The 17,783-nt window shown below is 44.9% G+C and overlaps 1 protein-coding gene across 1 annotated transcript; it reads left to right on the forward strand.

The window, feature by feature from the left end:
* The first annotated feature begins 9,459 nt into the window (after nucleotides 1–9,459).
* Nucleotides 9,460–10,401, forward strand: Or1m1 (olfactory receptor family 1 subfamily M member 1). The gene has a single exon (XM_076871876.2). It carries the CDS (start codon nucleotides 9,460–9,462, stop codon nucleotides 10,399–10,401), a length of 942 nt encoding a protein of 313 aa, XP_076727991.1.
* The last annotated feature ends 7,382 nt before the right edge of the window (nucleotides 10,402–17,783 follow it).

Raw genomic sequence — 17,783 nt, forward strand, 5'->3', positions numbered from 1 at the left:
ATTATCCTTCTAACAAAGGATTAATAACCATAGTATATAAGGTACTCAAAAAATCTCAACAACAAAAATACACATAATGCAACTTTTAAAATATGAAAATGATCTGCATAGACATTTTCCAAAAAAAGATGAAAAATATGAAAAAAATGCTCAATATCTGCAGTCATCAGAGAAATGCAAATCAAAATCACAATGAAATACCATCCCAACCCAGTTAGAATCCCTATTATCAAAAAATAATAATAGCAACAAATGCTGGTAAAGTGTGGAAGGAACCATGTCACACTGATGGTAGGAGTGTAAATTAGTACCAGCACTGTGTAAAAGAGCACAGAGGTCTCAAAAGACTGAAGACAGAGCCACTCTCTGATCCAAATGTCCCAGTGCTGGGCATAAAGCTGAAGGAAATGAAGAAATGAAGTCAGCGTGTGAAAGGGATGCCTGCTTACGCACGTGTATTGCAAAACTATTCACAGCAGCCAAGATATGGAATCAGCTCGGTGATAATCATCGGAGGAATGGATAAAGAAAACGCTGCATCGATGCACAATGGAATAGCATTCAGCGATAAAGAAGCATGAAATCTTGTCATTTGCAGCAAAGTGGGTAGAACTGGAGGACTCATGTTAAGTGAAATAAGCCAGACCCAGAAAGGCAGTGTAGCCTGTTCTCTCTCGTGTGTGAGGACTGAAGAACTTTAAAAATTTGACAACCTGAAAGTAGAAGAGGGATTATCAGACACCAGGTAGGGGGCTTAGAGGAGGGTGAGATGGGGAAGGAATGATGGGGTAGAGAAGGATGGGTGGATACAATCAGCATACGCTATATAGCAAGAGCAGAGAGAATTTCATTATTTTGTATAACAAAATGTATAATATGTATAATGTGTATTCAGAATTATAATAATTTTTTAAATCAAGAAATAAAAGTTTCTGCTTTACAAAAGATGCTGTCAAGTCAGGTCCATACCTGGGTTAGTAGTGCACACGTATAATCCCAGCAATTCAGGAGGCTGAGGCAGGAGGATCACAAAATTCAAAGCCAACCTGGCCAATTTAGGTGAGACCCTGTCTCAAACTAAGGAAACAGAAAGGACTGGGGATGAAGCTCAGTGATAGAGCACCCCTGGGTTCAATCCCCAGTAACACACACACACACACACACACACACACACACACAATGCAATAGAGTGAGAAAGCTACCCACAGATTGAGAGAAAATATCTTCAAAAAAATATATGCCTGATGAAAGAACTGCTATCCAAAATATATAAAGAGCTTTTAAAACTCAACAATAAGAAAATCACTTAACTTTTAAATGGACCAAGGATCCAAACAATATTACAAATTTGCTTTTATTGAGAATACAATCATGGAAGAAACCAGAAAAAAATAAAAATGTTACTTATGAAGAACTGAACAGAGGAGGAGGATAGAATAGAATGGAAGAGGAAAAAATCCAGACATCTCTAAATTCTTCTATTTGTGAATGTAATTTGGGAACCCTGCTAGGTTTTTATACATTTATTAGATTCAATTCACTTAAACATAAAAGTCAAAAAGAAACAAGTAACCTGTATGTTTCATTGGAGGCTTTACAATAGAAAGAAAATTTCTTTAGTTACTTTAAAACTATCATAACTTGACTGAACATTCTTAGTGGGATACAGTCTTTTTAAATGTTTTTAATCTATTTTTAGTAGTCTATTTTTGGTGAGAATGCTGATGTTGTTTTGCTGCAGTCAACGTAGGGAAAATATAAAATAATGCTGCTGATTTGTAGTCTTGGGAACTAAGAATTTCAGAACATCCAAAGGATTTCCAGATTGAATAAAAAAGCGATTTTTAAATTAAAAACCAATAATCCCAGGGACTGGAGATGCAGGTCATGGCAGGTGTTTAAGTAGCAGGCTCCAGACCCTGGGTTCAATTCCCAGCACTGGAAAAAATACATATATATGGCCAAGTAGTTATGCTGGCACAGCTGTCCCAGCTACTCAGCAGGATGAAACAGCAGGATCACTTGAGCCCAAGAGTTTGAAACTGGCCTGGACAACATGGCAAAATCTTGTCTCAAAAAAAGGCCCTATAGCCCCTAATTTGAATTAAAGTGATCTCCTGAACACTTGATATATTTTGTCTTTAAATATCTATTTCCTGACTTTGTCTATTTTAAAGCCTAGAAATAATGACCAACCAAGAAGCAAGAAACATAACTGAAAGCCACATTGTGGTTTCGAAATATACTTTTTTTTTTTTTTTTTTAAGATCTGGAGCTCTTTAAAGAATTCCGGGGGGCCGGCTTGAAAGACTCTTACTGAAAAACTACAAGACAATATGAGAACCAGCAGGACAAGTGACCAATGGCTTAAAAAATAATGCGTTTATAATAATGAGCTTAAAAAAGAGAAAAGGAAGTTCACTCATTGGTTGTACTTGAGAGAGGGTGGGGAACCAAATCATTGTTTTGAAAGCTATCAAGCAAAGGGAAAGAATCTAGAGACCAGAGAGAGCATTTGCTTGCTGTCCCATATAAACAGTCCCTCAGTGCAGGCAGAGCCGGCTGGGGGGCGAGGCTTGGCGGTCAACCACCTGCCCAGCATGCAGAAGGCCCTGGGTTCAATCCCCAGCACTACAAGAAAATCAGATTTCAGAGAAATGAGTTAATAAAGGGAAGTTTCTTTTGGTAGAAATATTCTAGCTAATAAACAAAGGTAGGATAAAAAGATCCTCCTTCTCTACGATTGCAGGCATGATGCATCTGATGGCCCAGAGAGTGTGACAAATGAGGTGTCCTAGGTGAGAATAAATGTGGACTTACAGGCTGGTGGATGCCTTGTTGGGGAGAGCGAGGATCTGGAAGGAGATGCACTGGAATGTTATGAACAGGAGTTTTAGAAAAGAGTCATGCGTATGGCTGTATGTATAAATGTGGCTGTAAAACCAATGTGATACTGCAAACTGTACACGTGGAAAAAGAAGAATTCATACCCCATTTGAATCAAATGTATGATATGTCAAGATCATTGTAATGTTTTGAGCAACTGATAAAAAAAATTTAAAAAATTAAAATTAAAAAAAGAGTTGTGCAGACAAATGTGAGGTGAATACAAAGTGTAAGAAAATTCCAGTGAAATTCATAAGAGCTGTGCATTAAAACTGAGTGAGGAGTATGTGGAGTTTCATTATATTAAGTGGATTATGTGAAAAATTATGAATTTTGTTGGCCAAAAAAATGGTAGAATATGGGCAATTTCATGGGGCTCAAACTAGTACTGCGCTTTCTTTCTGTCTGTATTGGGGGTATTTACGTAACTAAAGCCTTTTAAAACCTGGTGATGCATGTGTCCAACTACTTCCAAGAGTGTTCATTGAGTGAGCACAGAACCCTATGATTCCTGGGTGACTTCATAAATCTGAGTTCCTAAACCTGCAAAAGCAGAGACGCCCAGAATGTCCACGGTAGCAATGCCCAGGGAGCATCCGGCTGCACTCAGGCAGCCAGGCCCCTCTGTGGGATCCCATCAGGCAGAACCTACTTCCTGCTTCAGCAGAACTGCAAGGAGGCCCTGATGCCTTTACCGAGCGGCCACTGCAGAGGCCAAGTGAGGCTGGAGGCAGCCTGGTTGCTAGGTGACAGGCCGCTGGGAGATGTGCGGATTGCTTCCTGGTTCTCTAAGTGATGGGATGGGGCAGAGGTTGCAAATAAGAAAGGAGTTATTCAGACGACAGGACTGAGCCTTAGAAAGGGAGTTTAGGAATGGAGCAGAGTTTGTCCCCAGAGGAGAGGGTGCAGAGAAAGTTGGCAACTTGTCCATAAGTCACCTCCTGAAGACCTAAGATGGTCCGTGTAGTCTTTTGGCTGCCGTTTCAGCCCCACGGGAAGCAGCTATTCAGGGACTCGAGGTGAAATTGGACAATTTGTCTAACAAGGCGTCTCGGGAATTGACTTTTGCTGACTCGGAAATTGTAAATATTCCCTCAGTTCCTACAATTTATTCCCCACCTTTGATTCTCTTCTTCGGGCCAGGAGGATACCAATGCGTGCACCCACGAGGCATCCTTCTGGCCCAAAGAGTCAGCCTCTTTGCCGTCCCTCACAAGAGAGGAAACCCAGCCAGTTTAACCAATGCCTGAGTGGTGGTGTCTGGAAGAAAGGAGAGAGCCCAGTAAGTGGTCAGGGAGGGAGACTGGAGAGGGGTTCACAGAATTTTCGAGGGGCAGGCTCCTGATCTCAGAGAGGCCACAAGATTCTATCCCAGTGACCACTTATCCATTCAGCTTGGCCTCCTCCAGCGGCGATGCTACCAAACCTTTTCCAAAAAAACATGCTTTGTCACATTGTGCTTTTTATTAACTGGGCCATCTTTTCCAAGCGGAGAACAGAAGGGTTCTGCCAGCCATGGCTCCCGAGACCGAAGTTGGGCTCTTCCCAACACTGAGTCTGTGAAAGTCTTGGAGAGTCCTGATCTCTCCAGGCTGCGTGCCCTTAGAGTCTAGGACACCAGAGGGGATAGGAGTGGTGCTTCCTGGAGTGGAGACTCACTGAGAAGACGAAGGGAACACCTGCATCTTCCAGCTCCCCAGACTTTTCCCAAGAGCTCTGAAAGAAGGAGGAGGGACGGAGTGAGTGGGCAAAAACTCGGGTGTCAGGGAGGGAGGACGTCAGATCAGCCGATTGGTTCAGTTAGTAACTTAACAAAAGGGTATTTACTAGCTTTTCTTTGGTCATTAAAATGTTCTCTTGGTCAAAAGGATGTTTTCACATCAGGTTACCACAGCACGACATAAACTTCTAATGCGACGTCAGAACACAGAATAAGAAACTCCCTTTGACATTGACCTGTAGGAGGATTTGAGGGAGAAGGGTCCGAGACAGGAATTCCAGGAGAGAGACCACGAGGCGGCTGCATGGTTCAGGGGAAAGGCTGTGGGCTGTCGACCCAGGCAGACGTGCATTAGGATCCAAGCTCAACCACTGAAAAGTCTATGGGAGCTCATACACATCCTGTCTCCTCTTAAAGCCCCAGGCACCTCTTCTGCAAATCAGGGATCATAGGATGATATGCCATATATATAAAGAACCAACTGCAGTAATTGGCACCTTATTAAATATTATAGAATGTGAAGAAGCATGGAAGGTGGAAATGGCAGGAAAAATTGGTCCTGAGGAGGATCAGCATCTGCTCCCAAGCAGTTGGAGGAACAGTTAGAGGGGAAGGGTAGTCGCCAAGTATAGACCTGCCAAAGATCCGGGAGACTTTTGAACGTAGAGCTCAATATTTGGACCTTGATCAGGGGGAAATAGGGAGCAACTCAAGGATATCATGTAGACCCCAGAATTTCTGAAAATCAGTGCCTGACTGCGTTTCCTGAGTGATTCTGTAATCCTCAGGGTGATTCTTTATTAAGACCATGTCTGCATAATTAAAGAAATGACCCTTAGAGTTCATCTCCCTCCCTAGACCACAAGTGGATTCGTTCATTCATGAAATACACAGGTGAGGAATGCATGCTCTGGATTCAGACTCCTTTGATGAATTTTGTCACCTACCCTATTGGACGCGTCATTTGATTTTATGAATCTCATGGTGCCTCCATGTCTTCTAATGTGAAGCAGCACCAACCTCACTGGGTCACTGTGAGTAGCAAGTTAGCAAAGAACTAAGAACAGTGTCTGGCACTGGAGAAGGCAGGTAGGAAAAAGAGAACCATTGTTTTTTCATGCATGCATTGAAAAACTGTGTGGGTCATTACATCCCAGACAAGACCCTGGCCACAAACATGAGCAAATAACCCTTGATTTCGATTCTCTGAGTGTTTTCACATCATTGTCCCCACTACTAAGCCCGGGTCCTGTTCTGGGGTAGTCATCAGTAGGTATTCATGGTGAACAGGAGCTAATGAGAACGGCATGCTACAAACTAACCTTCAACAAGATAAAACTAGTGGAGGAAAGAGAAAGGATCTGTGAGCACTCGCTAAAGACCTGTGAATTCAGAAATGGAAGAGGAGTGGGTGGGAACGACTATAAAGAGAGATCGTCCAACTCGTGGAGAACATAGCAACTCATCATCTTTGGCCAGGGAGGTAAGGAGGGAGGAAAGCTGCAGTTTCCAGTGTGGGTGTCAGAAGGATGGGGATTCATTCATAGAAAGAAGAAGCTCCAGAGGAAAGTAGACTTTACTTTTTACATATTGAGCTTGCCATCCAGGAAGAAGTAAAAAGGGAAGAGACTGCTCATCATAATAATGTTACTTAATGTCGGAATCTATGCAGAGAACTCCCCACAAGTTTGGTCCTCAAAACCACCCTATAAATTATACAGAACATCATCCCCTTTGTCATGGTAAGATTCTAGGCAATTCTCAAGAACACTCATAAATGGCGACTCCTTGAGCCAAACCCAGGAGTGTCTCTATTTTTCATCATGTTTAATGGACACATAAGAGGTATGCATATTTGTAGGTTATAGTGTGATATTTCAGTAGGTGTATGCAGCCTATAATGACCAGATCAGGGTAATTCACATCCACACCACCTAGGACATTATCATCTTTGTGCTGGGCACCTTCAAATCCTTTCTAGCCATTTAAAAACATACAATGAATTATTTGTACAGTTACGGAACTGTGCTGCAGGAAAAAAAAAAAAAACAGAACTTATTCCTCTCACCCAGCTCTCTTTTTATACTCAACGTCATTCTGTCCCCTCCTCTGAACCCTTTCCAGCCGGGCAACCACTGTTTCCTTCTCTGCGTCTGTGGAATCTACCTTTTAGCCTCCACGTATAGGAAGATGATGTATGTGTTTTCCTGTGACTGGTTTATTTCTCTTCCCACAATGTCACCTAAGCTCACCCATGCTGCCACTAGTCATAGCATTTTATTCTTTCTCAACACCAAATGATGTTTCATTGTCTATATGGACGTGAATTCTGTATCCATATGTCCATTGGTGGCCAGGTCTACCTCTTTCACACCTATTTCTTTTATTTGTTTATCTGTTTATTTATTTATTTATCTGTTTGTTTGTTTGTTTGTTTTGGGTGCTAGGGATTGAACCCAGAGGTGCTTAACCACTGAGCCACATCCCAGCCCTTTTTGTATTTTATTTTGGAGACAGGGTCTCACTGAGATGCTTAGGGCCTCACTTTTGCTGTGGCTGGCTTTGAACTCACAATCCTCCTGCCCCAGCCTCCCGAGCCACTGGGATCAGAGGCATGCACCACGGCTCCCAGCTTCACACCTCTTTCTTTAGACTTGAGGTGACACTGCCTGACAATGGCGAGACCATACTCGGGCGCCTGGTCCTAAGATAGCCCTTCCTTGTGCCACCTCATTTTGTCCCCTAGGAAATCTCAAGGGCTTCTCCCGACTGTAAACATAGGAAGGTGATGCTGGGAGAGCTTAGTAGGAAGTAACAGAGCCAGGATCCAAGTCCTGCTCCATCTGACCCACTTAGGTCTGCTTCCCAATGTTCCCTTTTCAAAGCAACTTGTATCTTGGAATTTATACCATCAACCCTGAAAGGGTTCACAAAATTACACCCCAGTGTTTCCTTTTCCTGACAGGAGATCATGCGTCTTTTTTCAGATTCCCTCAAGGATCCGGGGACAACAGAGGCACAAAAAACAAAAGCCAGGAGCTTGGAAAGCATTTGAGTTTGAGAAGTGAGCGGTTCCCAAGACGGAAATCGATCGGCACTGGAGACAGACTCTAACCTGCACCATCCCTGAACTGTGATTTGATTAACACGTAAGTTGCATGTATTGAGGGGTCAGGGGGCATTTCAACACACGCCTATGGGGCACTTCTGTTAAATCCAGCCTCCTGCCTCCCTTGATCCACCCTCCCCACCTTCCCAACCTCTAGAAACCAGTATTCCATATTCAGAGAGATGTTTTTAGCCTCCCCAGATGAGAAGGCTCATGCTGTACCTGTCCTTCTGGGCCTGGCTTGTTTCAGATGCAACTTCTAAAAGTACATCGCCCCTGCCGTTGGCTGACCCTGTGGGTGTGGAGCCAGCAGCCTGTGGGGGGCTTCGCCTTTCCTGCTTGGCTTGACCCACGCCTTTCTGCGATACCCCAACTGCCACCTTAGAAGTCGCCCAGTCAGTATCCATTAGTTTAGCGGTCATCCTTATGTTTTAATCACGTATGCCTGATGGAGAAAGTCCAACATCTCAAAATGTCTATTCTTTACAATGTGAGAACCTTAAACTTAAATTCTATTCTCACTCTACTTTTTTATCTTATATATTTTGTATGTTCAGTCAACTTTTTTTTTTAATTTCCATATATTTGAGACAATAGGCAGTACTTTTCTTTCTGCATCTGGCTTATTTTACATGTTCAGTATTGTCTTGTCCACACACTGCGGCAGACGATGGGCTTTCATCTTTCTTTGTCACTGAATGATATTCTTGTGTTCATACCCTATTTTCTATCTCCACTCACCTTTTGGTGAGCACCTAGATTGATTTGATATTATGCTGCAATAAACATGAGTATGCAGGTGCCTCTTGGGTATGATGATTCATTTCCTTTGGCTCCATACCCAGGAAAGGGAGAGCTGGATTCTACGGTAATTGGGTCTCACTTTTTCCGAGAACCCTCCATGCTGTTCTCCAAGGGGGATGTACTAATTTATGTACCTACCAACAGTGTGTTAGAGTTTCTTCTTCTCCACATCCTCACCAGCATTTCTTACTTTTTACAGTTTTGTTAATAGGTCTTATAACTGGAATAAGATGATATCTGGTTGTAGTTTGGATTTGCATTTCTCTGATAGCTAGTGATTTTGTGCATTTTTTTTTTTGTACCAGAGATTGAACTCAGGGACACTGCACTTCTGAGCCACATCCCCAGCCCTATTTGTATTTTATTTAGAGACAGGTTCTCACTGAGTTACTTAGCACCTCACTTTTTGCTGAAGCTGGCTTTGTACTTTCGATCCTCCTGCCTCAGCCTCCAGAGCCACTGGGATTATAGACACACGCCACCGCACCTGGCCGATTTTGTGCATTTTTCATAAATTTATTGGTTGCCTCATATTTCAATCCACTTTTTATACATACACATTCTAAATAATATTACTATTGACAATTCAGTGTTTGGGTTATAGATTTTCTACCCATATGCCAACTTTTTGGCTGACCACTGCTCCTTGGACATCATGTCTTTCTTGATTCAATTTGTTTACGCTGAAGAACACCCTTTGGTTAATTCTGCCGCAAGTGTCCATGCATGATCCACTCTCTCGGTCTCTGTATGAAGTGATAATATTCAGAAGAGGAACTACGCCTTGAAAGATGAGTTAATGTAAGCACTTTTTGACAAAAGTTCAAGGTGTTGTAATTATCCCAGATGAGAACCAGGGTGTGATCCTATCTGACCTTCTAAAATTATCTCCCTGACCTCCATTAACTTCCCTTTCAATGCTTCCAGCGGCACCACCCCCATGGAACCATGGAACCAAACCAGTGCATCTGAATTCATCCTCTTGGGACTTTCAGAAAAGCCCAAACATGAGACTCTTCTCTTTTCCCTGTTCCTCTGCATGTACGTGGTCACCGTCATCGGGAACCTGTTGATCATCCTGGCCATCGGCTCCGACTCCCACCTCCACACGCCTATGTACTTCTTTCTGGCCAACCTTTCCTTGGTCGATTTCTGCCTGGCCACCAACACTGTCCCCAAGATGTTGGTGAACATCCAAACCAGGAGCAAGTCCATCTCTTATCCTTGCTGCCTGACCCAAATGTACTTTTTCCATTTCTTTGGTATCATGGATAGCGTCTTAATCGCCGTGATGGCCTATGACCGGTTCGTGGCCATCTGTCACCCCTTACACTACACCACCATCATGAGCCCCCGCCTCTGTGGACTGCTCACTGGGGGTCCATGGGTGACTTCCTGCTTCCTCTCCCTCACCCACATCCTCCTGATGGCCCGCCTTGTCTTCTGTGGCAACAATGAGCTGCCCCACTACTTCTGTGACCTCACTCCTCTTCTCCGGCTTTCTTGCACGGACACGTCGGTGAACAAGATCTTCGTCCTCATTGTGGCCGGGATGGTGATCGCCACGCCCTTCGTCTGCATCCTGGCCTCCTATGCCCGCATCATTGTGGCCATCCTGAAGGTCCCCTCTGCGGGCGGAAGAAAGAAAGCCTTTTCCACCTGCAGTTCCCACCTCTCGGTGGTGGCCCTCTTCTATGGGACCACCATTGGGGTGTATCTGTGTCCCTCCTCTGTGCGCACAGCTGTGAAGGAGAAGGCTTCCGCTGTGATGTACACAGCAGTCACCCCCATGCTGAACCCCTTTATCTACAGCCTGAGGAACAGGGACCTGAAGGGAGCCCTGAGGAAGCTCATCAGCAGAAAGGTCAGCTCATCTTCCTGACCACCGCGACACTGGGGGGTTTCCAGAGAGGAGAAACGAAACATGTGTGGGCTTGGAACAAAGTCTGGAACTGCATGGGATGGAAGAGTGGCCACTTTGGATTTTGAGTTGCCAAAGTTCAAAAGGAAATCTTAAAAAGACTTTGTAACTATTTCCCCCAAATGCTGGAACCAGTGAGCATCCTGCCGAGTATATCTCACACCATCTTCCCAGAAGGGTGAGTCTAGCCCTTCCTGATTGGAGGTGTCCTGGTTCATAGTCCAGATAGTACTCAGTCGTGCATTGCTTGATCTCATCGGGACCACTGTCATTCATGCTGTCTGTCATTGGCTGAAGGTCATCAGGGCCATGTGACTCTGTTGAGTACTTACTCACTGAGGGCTTGATGTTAGGTGCTGGCCACAGGGCGGCAAGCAGGCAAGACAGGATCCTTGGAGTGTGGAGTTTATCATTAAGCGTGGGGGAGGACAGAGCCCAGGTGATCACAGTAAGTGGATTCCAAACCTCAAGGGAAAGGTAAGAGTCTGGAAGAGAAGGTTAAGTTAGCTTCCTTGGGAGAGGTGATCCCAGATCCAAATAAGATGTATTGTCCACGTACAAACAAGGAGAAAGAGTGTCTCAGACGAGGTCGACCATATGAGAAAATATTAGCCAAAGACACGTTTGAGAAGTGAAAATCCAGTCGTAGCCAAAGCCACTAGGGAATGCCAGGTCAGGGTGGATTTTGGAAACCGACCTGAGAGTGACTTTTCTCCTAACAACTTGACATTCAAGGGCCCAAATCAGGAAGCCTATGGTGCAAGGCATCCCCCTTCCGCAGGAGCTAAGGGCGCGGGGCGGGGCGCACTAGGGAAAGCTTGAGGAAGGCCCAGGAAGAAAAGGACCGGGTCCCTGCCTGGAAGGACAAGGAATCGCTGCCTGGTGGACACAGATCCTCCCGGCCCAGGGGAAGCCAGCAATGGAGCTCCTAACGCTACTCACCTTGAATTGTCTCACTGCATCAGGCTCCAGTCCCTACGAAGGCTGCAAACGGCACTTAGGTCTATTGTGGGGCAATCCTCGTGCTCATCTGGACACGGCAGCTAAAAGGGAATGAACGGTGACTTGGAAAGGACCAGACTTTTCAAACGGTGCTGTGAAGCGGACATCATCCTAAGCAGAATGGCTTGGAGTGATTGTGCATCACATTTGCTTTGGCTGCTTTTATTCCAAGGAAATAAATTGGAATTTCACAGGTGAACCAGGAGCCCCCAGACTCAGCTGCACATCTCTATAAGAACAGAGGTTGGGAAGGCAAAGAAAATCAACTTGAGGATGTGCTGGTTAATAAAACAGAGAATTTGAGAAGACTGCCGTTTCCCAAGGGAAGTTCCTGAGTCTGGGGGAGGCGTTTTTGGAGTGACCAAAGACCACGGAAGTTCCCTCTGTTCTCCAGCCATGTGTATGCAAGTGGTAACAGTGCCGGCTGGGAGAGGCTTAGAATTGCCAGAGACTTGGAACACTTCTACAACCTGGAGGCTCCTAGAAACCTGTGAAAATCTGTCTCTTTGTAGCCCGCTTGAGCTGAAGCATCTTTTCCCCTTTGCCCCCTCCCTCTCCTGTGGAATGGGAGATGCTGCAGGTGCCAATAAATCTGCTCTGGATTTGTCAGCTAAATCCTCTCTGTCATCTCATCTCTGGATCATTCGATACTAAGTAATACAGGCCAAGGGGTCGGGGGTGTAGCTCACTAGTCGAGTTCTTGCCTAGCATGCATGAGGCCCCGGGTTCAACCCTTAGCACTGCAAAGAAAGAGAAAATAAAGTGGGGAGGTGGAGGAAAAAGACCACCACTCCACCAGAGATCTGCAATGGTGGCCCTTACAATACCCACTCTCATCGCTTGTTGGCATTGATATGTTTCCCTCATTCATTCAACAAATATTCACCAAGGGCAAGCTATCCTGTAGGCATTGTATACAAAGGGTAAGCAGGAGAGAGAAAAACCACTTTCTTACGACTCTAACGGCAATTTGCAGGGTGACGGGACTGTTCTATGTCCTAATTGCTGGGCAGCAACATATAAATTTTTAAATTTTTAAATGTGCTTGTTACCAAGATTCCACAAATGTCTATGTAGGATAAGATTCCAAGACCTGTACACTCATATGAAGAAAGTCATTTTTACTATTTACTATTTACTACTATTGTAAATGAGGTAGTTTTCCTAGTTTCTCTTTCAGAGGATTTGTCACTGATGTACAGAAATGCCTTTGATTATGGATGTTTTCTTCTAAGTTTTTGACACCATTGCAAAGCAAAAATAAAATTACAGAGGCCTCTCAACTTGTGATGGAGCTACCTCCTAATAAACCTAATCAGAAGTTGAAACTATTCTAAGCTGAAAATGCATTGGCTATACCTAGCCCACCAAACATCCTAGCTCAGCCCAGCCTGCCTAATACTCCAGGACACATACCTCAGCCTACAGTGGGACGGGATCATTTAACACAAAGCCAACTTTTTTTTATTAGTTCTAATTTGTTATACATGACAGCAGAACATTTCAATTCATAGTATACATATGGAGCACAATTTTTCATGTCTCTGGTTATACACAAACTAGAGTGTCTTCATACATGATCTAGGGTAATGATGTCCATCTAAATCCACCATCTTTCCTATCCCCATGCCCCTTCCCTTGCCCTCCCTCCCTTTTGCCCTACCCAAAGTTCCTCCAGTCCTCCCATGCTCCCCCTAGTCCCCCATTATGGATCAGCATCCACTTATCAGGGGAAACATTTGGCCTTTGGTTTTGGGGGATTGATGAACTTCACCTAGTATGATATTCTCCAACTCCGTCCATTTACCTGCAAATGCCATGATTTTATTCTCTTTTAATGCTGAGTAACATTCCATTTTGTGTGTGTGTGTGTGTGTGTGTGTGTGTGTGTGTGTGTGTCCCTGTAGAATGCTGCTTTTAAGTCTTTAGGGTATAGACAGAAGAGTGGGATAGCTGGACCAAATGGTGGTTCCATTCCAAGTTTTCCAAGGAATCTCCATACTGCTTTCCAGATTGGTTGCACCAATTTGTGGTCCCACCAGAAATATGTATGAGTGTGCCTTCCCCCCACATCCTTGCCAATGCTTATTGTTGCTTTTATTCTTAATAACTGCTATTCTGACTAGAGTAAGATGAAATCTTAGAGTAGTTTTGATTTGCATTTGTCTAATTCTAGAGATGTTGAACATTTTTTCATATATCAGCTTCTGAGAAGTGTCTGTTCAGTTCCTTAGCACATTTATTGATTAGGTTATTTGGTTTTTTTTGTTTGTTTGTTTGTTTTTGGTGTTGGGTTTTTTCAGTTCTTTATATATCCTGGAGGTTAGGGCTCTATCTGATGTGCTTGTGGTAAAAATTTGCTCCCATTCTGTAGGCTCTCTCTTCACCTCACTGATTGTTTCTTTTGCTGAGAAGAAGCTTTTCAGTTTGAATCCATCCTATTTATTGATTCTTGATTTTGTTTCTTGCACTAGAGGAGTCTTGGTAAGGAAGTCAGGGCCTAATCCAACATAATGGAGATCTGGGCCTACTTTTTCTTCTATGTTTTTGACACCGTTGTCTACTACGAGATAACTGTATTTATGTGGGTTCGTCTCTGTGTATTCTGTATCATTGGTCTACAAGTCTTGTGCCTATACTATACCGTTTTTGTTACTATTGCTCATAGTATAGTCTAAGGTCTGGTATTGTGATGCCACCTGCTTTCACTCTTCTTGTTAAGGATTGCTTTGGCTATTCTAGGTCTCTTATTTTTCCAGATAAATTTCATGGCTGCTTTTTCTATTTCTCTGAGGAATGCCATTGGGATTTTGATTGAAATTGCATTAAGTCTGTATGGTCATTTTGACAATATTAATTCTCCCTGTCTATGAACAAGGTAGATCTTTCCATCTTCTAAGGTCTTCTTTACTTTCTTTCTATAGTTTTCATTGTGGAGGTCTTTCACCTCTTTTGTTGATTCCCTAGTATTTTTTTTTTTTTTGAGGCTATTGTAAATGGGGTAGTTTTCCAAGTTTCTCTTTCAGAGGATTCGTCACTGGTGTACAGAAATGCCTTTGATTTATGGTGTTGCTTTTAAGTCCTGCAAAGCCAACTTTTAATAAAGTGTTGACTCCTTGCTGCAACTTATTAAATGCAGCAAATTCTGGGGTGCAGTGTTCCCCCTCTTGAACATGTGGCCGACTGGGAGCTGTGGTTCAAACTGCTGCCCAGCGTCATGAGAGAGCTTCATCATCAGGCTGGGAGAAGACCAAGCTTCCGCATTCAAAGTCTGGATTCTGAATGGTGTGACTGAGTGCGGTCACTTTCACACTGTCATTACGTCTCAGTACATTGAGCCATAAGTCAGGACCTGTCTGTGCTAAACCACACAAAACAAAACCACAAGAAGGGGGGCCCTAATTAGAATAAGATACATCCCATGCTTGTACAATTACGTCAAAATGGATTCTACTGTAACTAAAAAGAACCAATAAAAAGGGAAAAATAAAGCCACCATTCCCGGTCCTCTGGGGAAAATGGCAATAAACTACAAACTGCATACCTGTGAAGAGCAGGACTTCCGAGGAATGGCCCAGGTGATGTCACAGAAACAGGCAGAGAGGTCTCCAAGCTGGGGCTGCTGAGGGCCTCCCAGTAAGGAGACTCGTGAGCTGAGACCTGAACCTGGGAAGCAGGACACAGTCCTGTGAAGGAGGTGGGACAACATGCCAGAGAGAGGGACCTGCACGTGCACCGCGAGGAACGAGTTAGCATTTAAACACATTTTCAGGACACACACACTTAGCTCTATGAGCCCAACTTATAACTCAGTTTGAAACAGCCAACAGTTAACATGCCGCAGTTTCTGTAGGTCAGGAGACTGGAAGGGGCTCAGCTACCCAGGCCTCTCCCATGGCTGCAGCCCAGGTCTCAGCTAGGGCTGTGGCCAGCCTGCCTTCACCAGGCTAGAGGACCTACGGCCAACCCCCCTGAGCAGACCTGTTCCTCACTGATGGAGGACAGCAATTCCCAGACATGTGGGCAGAGAGAAGGAGAAGGAAGAGGAAAGGGAGGAGGGGAGGGGCAGAGGAGGAAGAGGAAGGTTGAGGGCATCCTCAAAGCTGGACCTTGGCATGGGTCTGGACATGTCCATCAAGACTGGACCAACAGGTTTGATGAAGCACAGGCAACCATGCAGAAATATGATTGAGCCAAAAAGGTACGATCTCCTGACGGGAGAAACCCAGAGTCACGGGTGTGGAGGAGGGGGGGGAGGAGGAGGAGGAGGAGGAGGAGGAGGAGGAGGAGGAGGAGGAGAGAGGGAGGAGGAGAGGGGGAGGAAGAAGGGGAAGAAGTAGAAGAAAAAGAGGAGGGGGAAGGAGGAAGTAGGAGAAGAAGAGGGCAGAAAGGGAAGATTAGGAAGAGGAGAAGGAGGAGATCAGACAAAACCAAGGTCACGACCCTTGCAGTCTAATACCAAAGGTGACGTCCCATCCCTTTTCTGTATCTATAACCCCTCTGCGCTCAGGAGGGATCGCACTGGAAGCCAGTGTCAGGAAGTGAGGGTCTCTGGGATCTTAGCCAGTCCTAGAGGCTGCCCATCCTGCCAACATTCCCCTGGCTGACCTCTTTAGGAGAGTCACTGGACAGTGAGGGCATCCTCAAAGGTCCACTGAGACTGGACTCGGACTTACCTGTAGTTCCAAACTGAGCCACACGAGGGCAGCAGGAATGCATAGATTGCTGGGTCTCATCCTTCAAGTTCTCTGGAAGGAAGTTGGCAGAGTATCTCAGCTCCAGGTGCATTCTGCTTAATTCGGACCTCGCCCCACCCCACTCGGCCCTTTTCAGTTCCCAGGAGCCACAAGTCCAGGGACTTCCCAACTTGGAAAATGACCTTACACGTCCTGCATTTCCCAGCTCACATCTCCCCTCCCCACCGGCCCACTGATTCTTTGAATTTCCTTCAGTCTTTCTGGCTTAGAGGCAGATTTTCCTGCCCATCATCCCTAAACCAAAAAAAAAAAAAAACAGGTTATCAAAAAAACAAAGTATCAAATTTATTTGATCCTAGTTTTACATGACACCAGAGACTTCAGATTGAAGACCCAAAGACCCAGAGGGGACTACCCATTTCCATGCCTAGGTCCTAGGAAGCATGGACCTCTGAATGTGACCTAACCCCAACAGGCTAGCTGAAGGCAGGAAGGGGGGACATCCAAGCCTATCTCTGCAGATTCTTCTTGGCCTCTCTGGGCAGCCTTTCTTCTTCTACTGTGCAGGGCGGGACCCCTCTGGAATGCGCTTATGATCCGATTAGGTAGAACAGAGAATTCCTTTGATCAGATCCAAGACAGGAAGGTCAAGGAAGATGAGTTTGTATGACCCGCCTTGGGGAGAAGAAACACTCATTTCTATGGCCTGCTTCCTCCATAGGAGGAGAGGGAGAAGGAGAAAGAGATCACACAACTAAAAATAAAGTGACAGCAGCCACCCACATGAATAGTCAAGGCCAAGCTGGGGCATCCATGGGAAAAGGTGGGACCTAGAGTCCATTCATCCAAGAGGTGGACACCAGGGCAGGACTTGGAAACACTATTGGCAGAATAATTGGGAATTCAGATCACTCAACATTCCCCTACAATCTGTGTACCTGACAGGTTCCCGGGGCTGGGAGTACATTAGTCCCCCCGCCCCCCCTTACTTTAGGGGTACATTCCAAGACCACCATTTTGTGGGTAATGCTTGTGAGAATTAGGAACTCCAGTGGTGCCTTTTCAGAATATAGTATTTCTCTCTAATGGGATGTAAGGTCCAATTGTACCATTTGCCCACCCCACTTTTTAAATTAGCTAATTGCATAAATTGTAACCCTGAGCTCAGGGCAAGCGTGAGCACTGCTTTAGGGATAAAAATAGGCGACTGGCCACCCAGGTGCACTTGCTAGCCAGGTTCTGTAGCACGCCCTCTGGCAGATGCAGAGTTTGCCTTGCCCACCCACTTCCCAGCACGTGTTTGATTCCTTGCGACACCTAGGAATTTCCAACACGCTGAGCCCGGTACACACTGTGCTGTTCTCCAATCCGTGCATAACTATGAGAGGCTGTGATTCTGCCCATCTTGGGAGAACACAGGGTTTTTAAAGAAGCTATTCAAAGGCTTCGTTCCAGATGTTCTTGTTATTGACTGGCATTGGGGATAAGGACTGAGCTTTGGTAACAACAGCAGGAGGATCATAAGTTTAAGGCCAGCCTTGGCAATTTAGCAGGACCTCTTCTCAAAATTTAAAAAAAAAAAAAATTTATAGGGATGTAGTTCAGTGGTAGAGTACTTGCCGAGTATGTAGGAGGTGGTGGCTT

The sequence above is a fragment of the Callospermophilus lateralis genome, chromosome 1 (genome assembly GCF_048772815.1).
Source record: "Callospermophilus lateralis isolate mCalLat2 chromosome 1, mCalLat2.hap1, whole genome shotgun sequence".
In the NCBI taxonomy this organism is placed as follows: domain Eukaryota; kingdom Metazoa; phylum Chordata; class Mammalia; order Rodentia; family Sciuridae; genus Callospermophilus; species Callospermophilus lateralis.

What these genes read in the sequence shown, in the direction of transcription:
- Or1m1 (XM_076871876.2), top strand. Translation starts at nt 9,460, where the DNA reads ATGGAACCATGGAACCAAACCAGTGCATCTGAATTCATCCTCTTGGGA.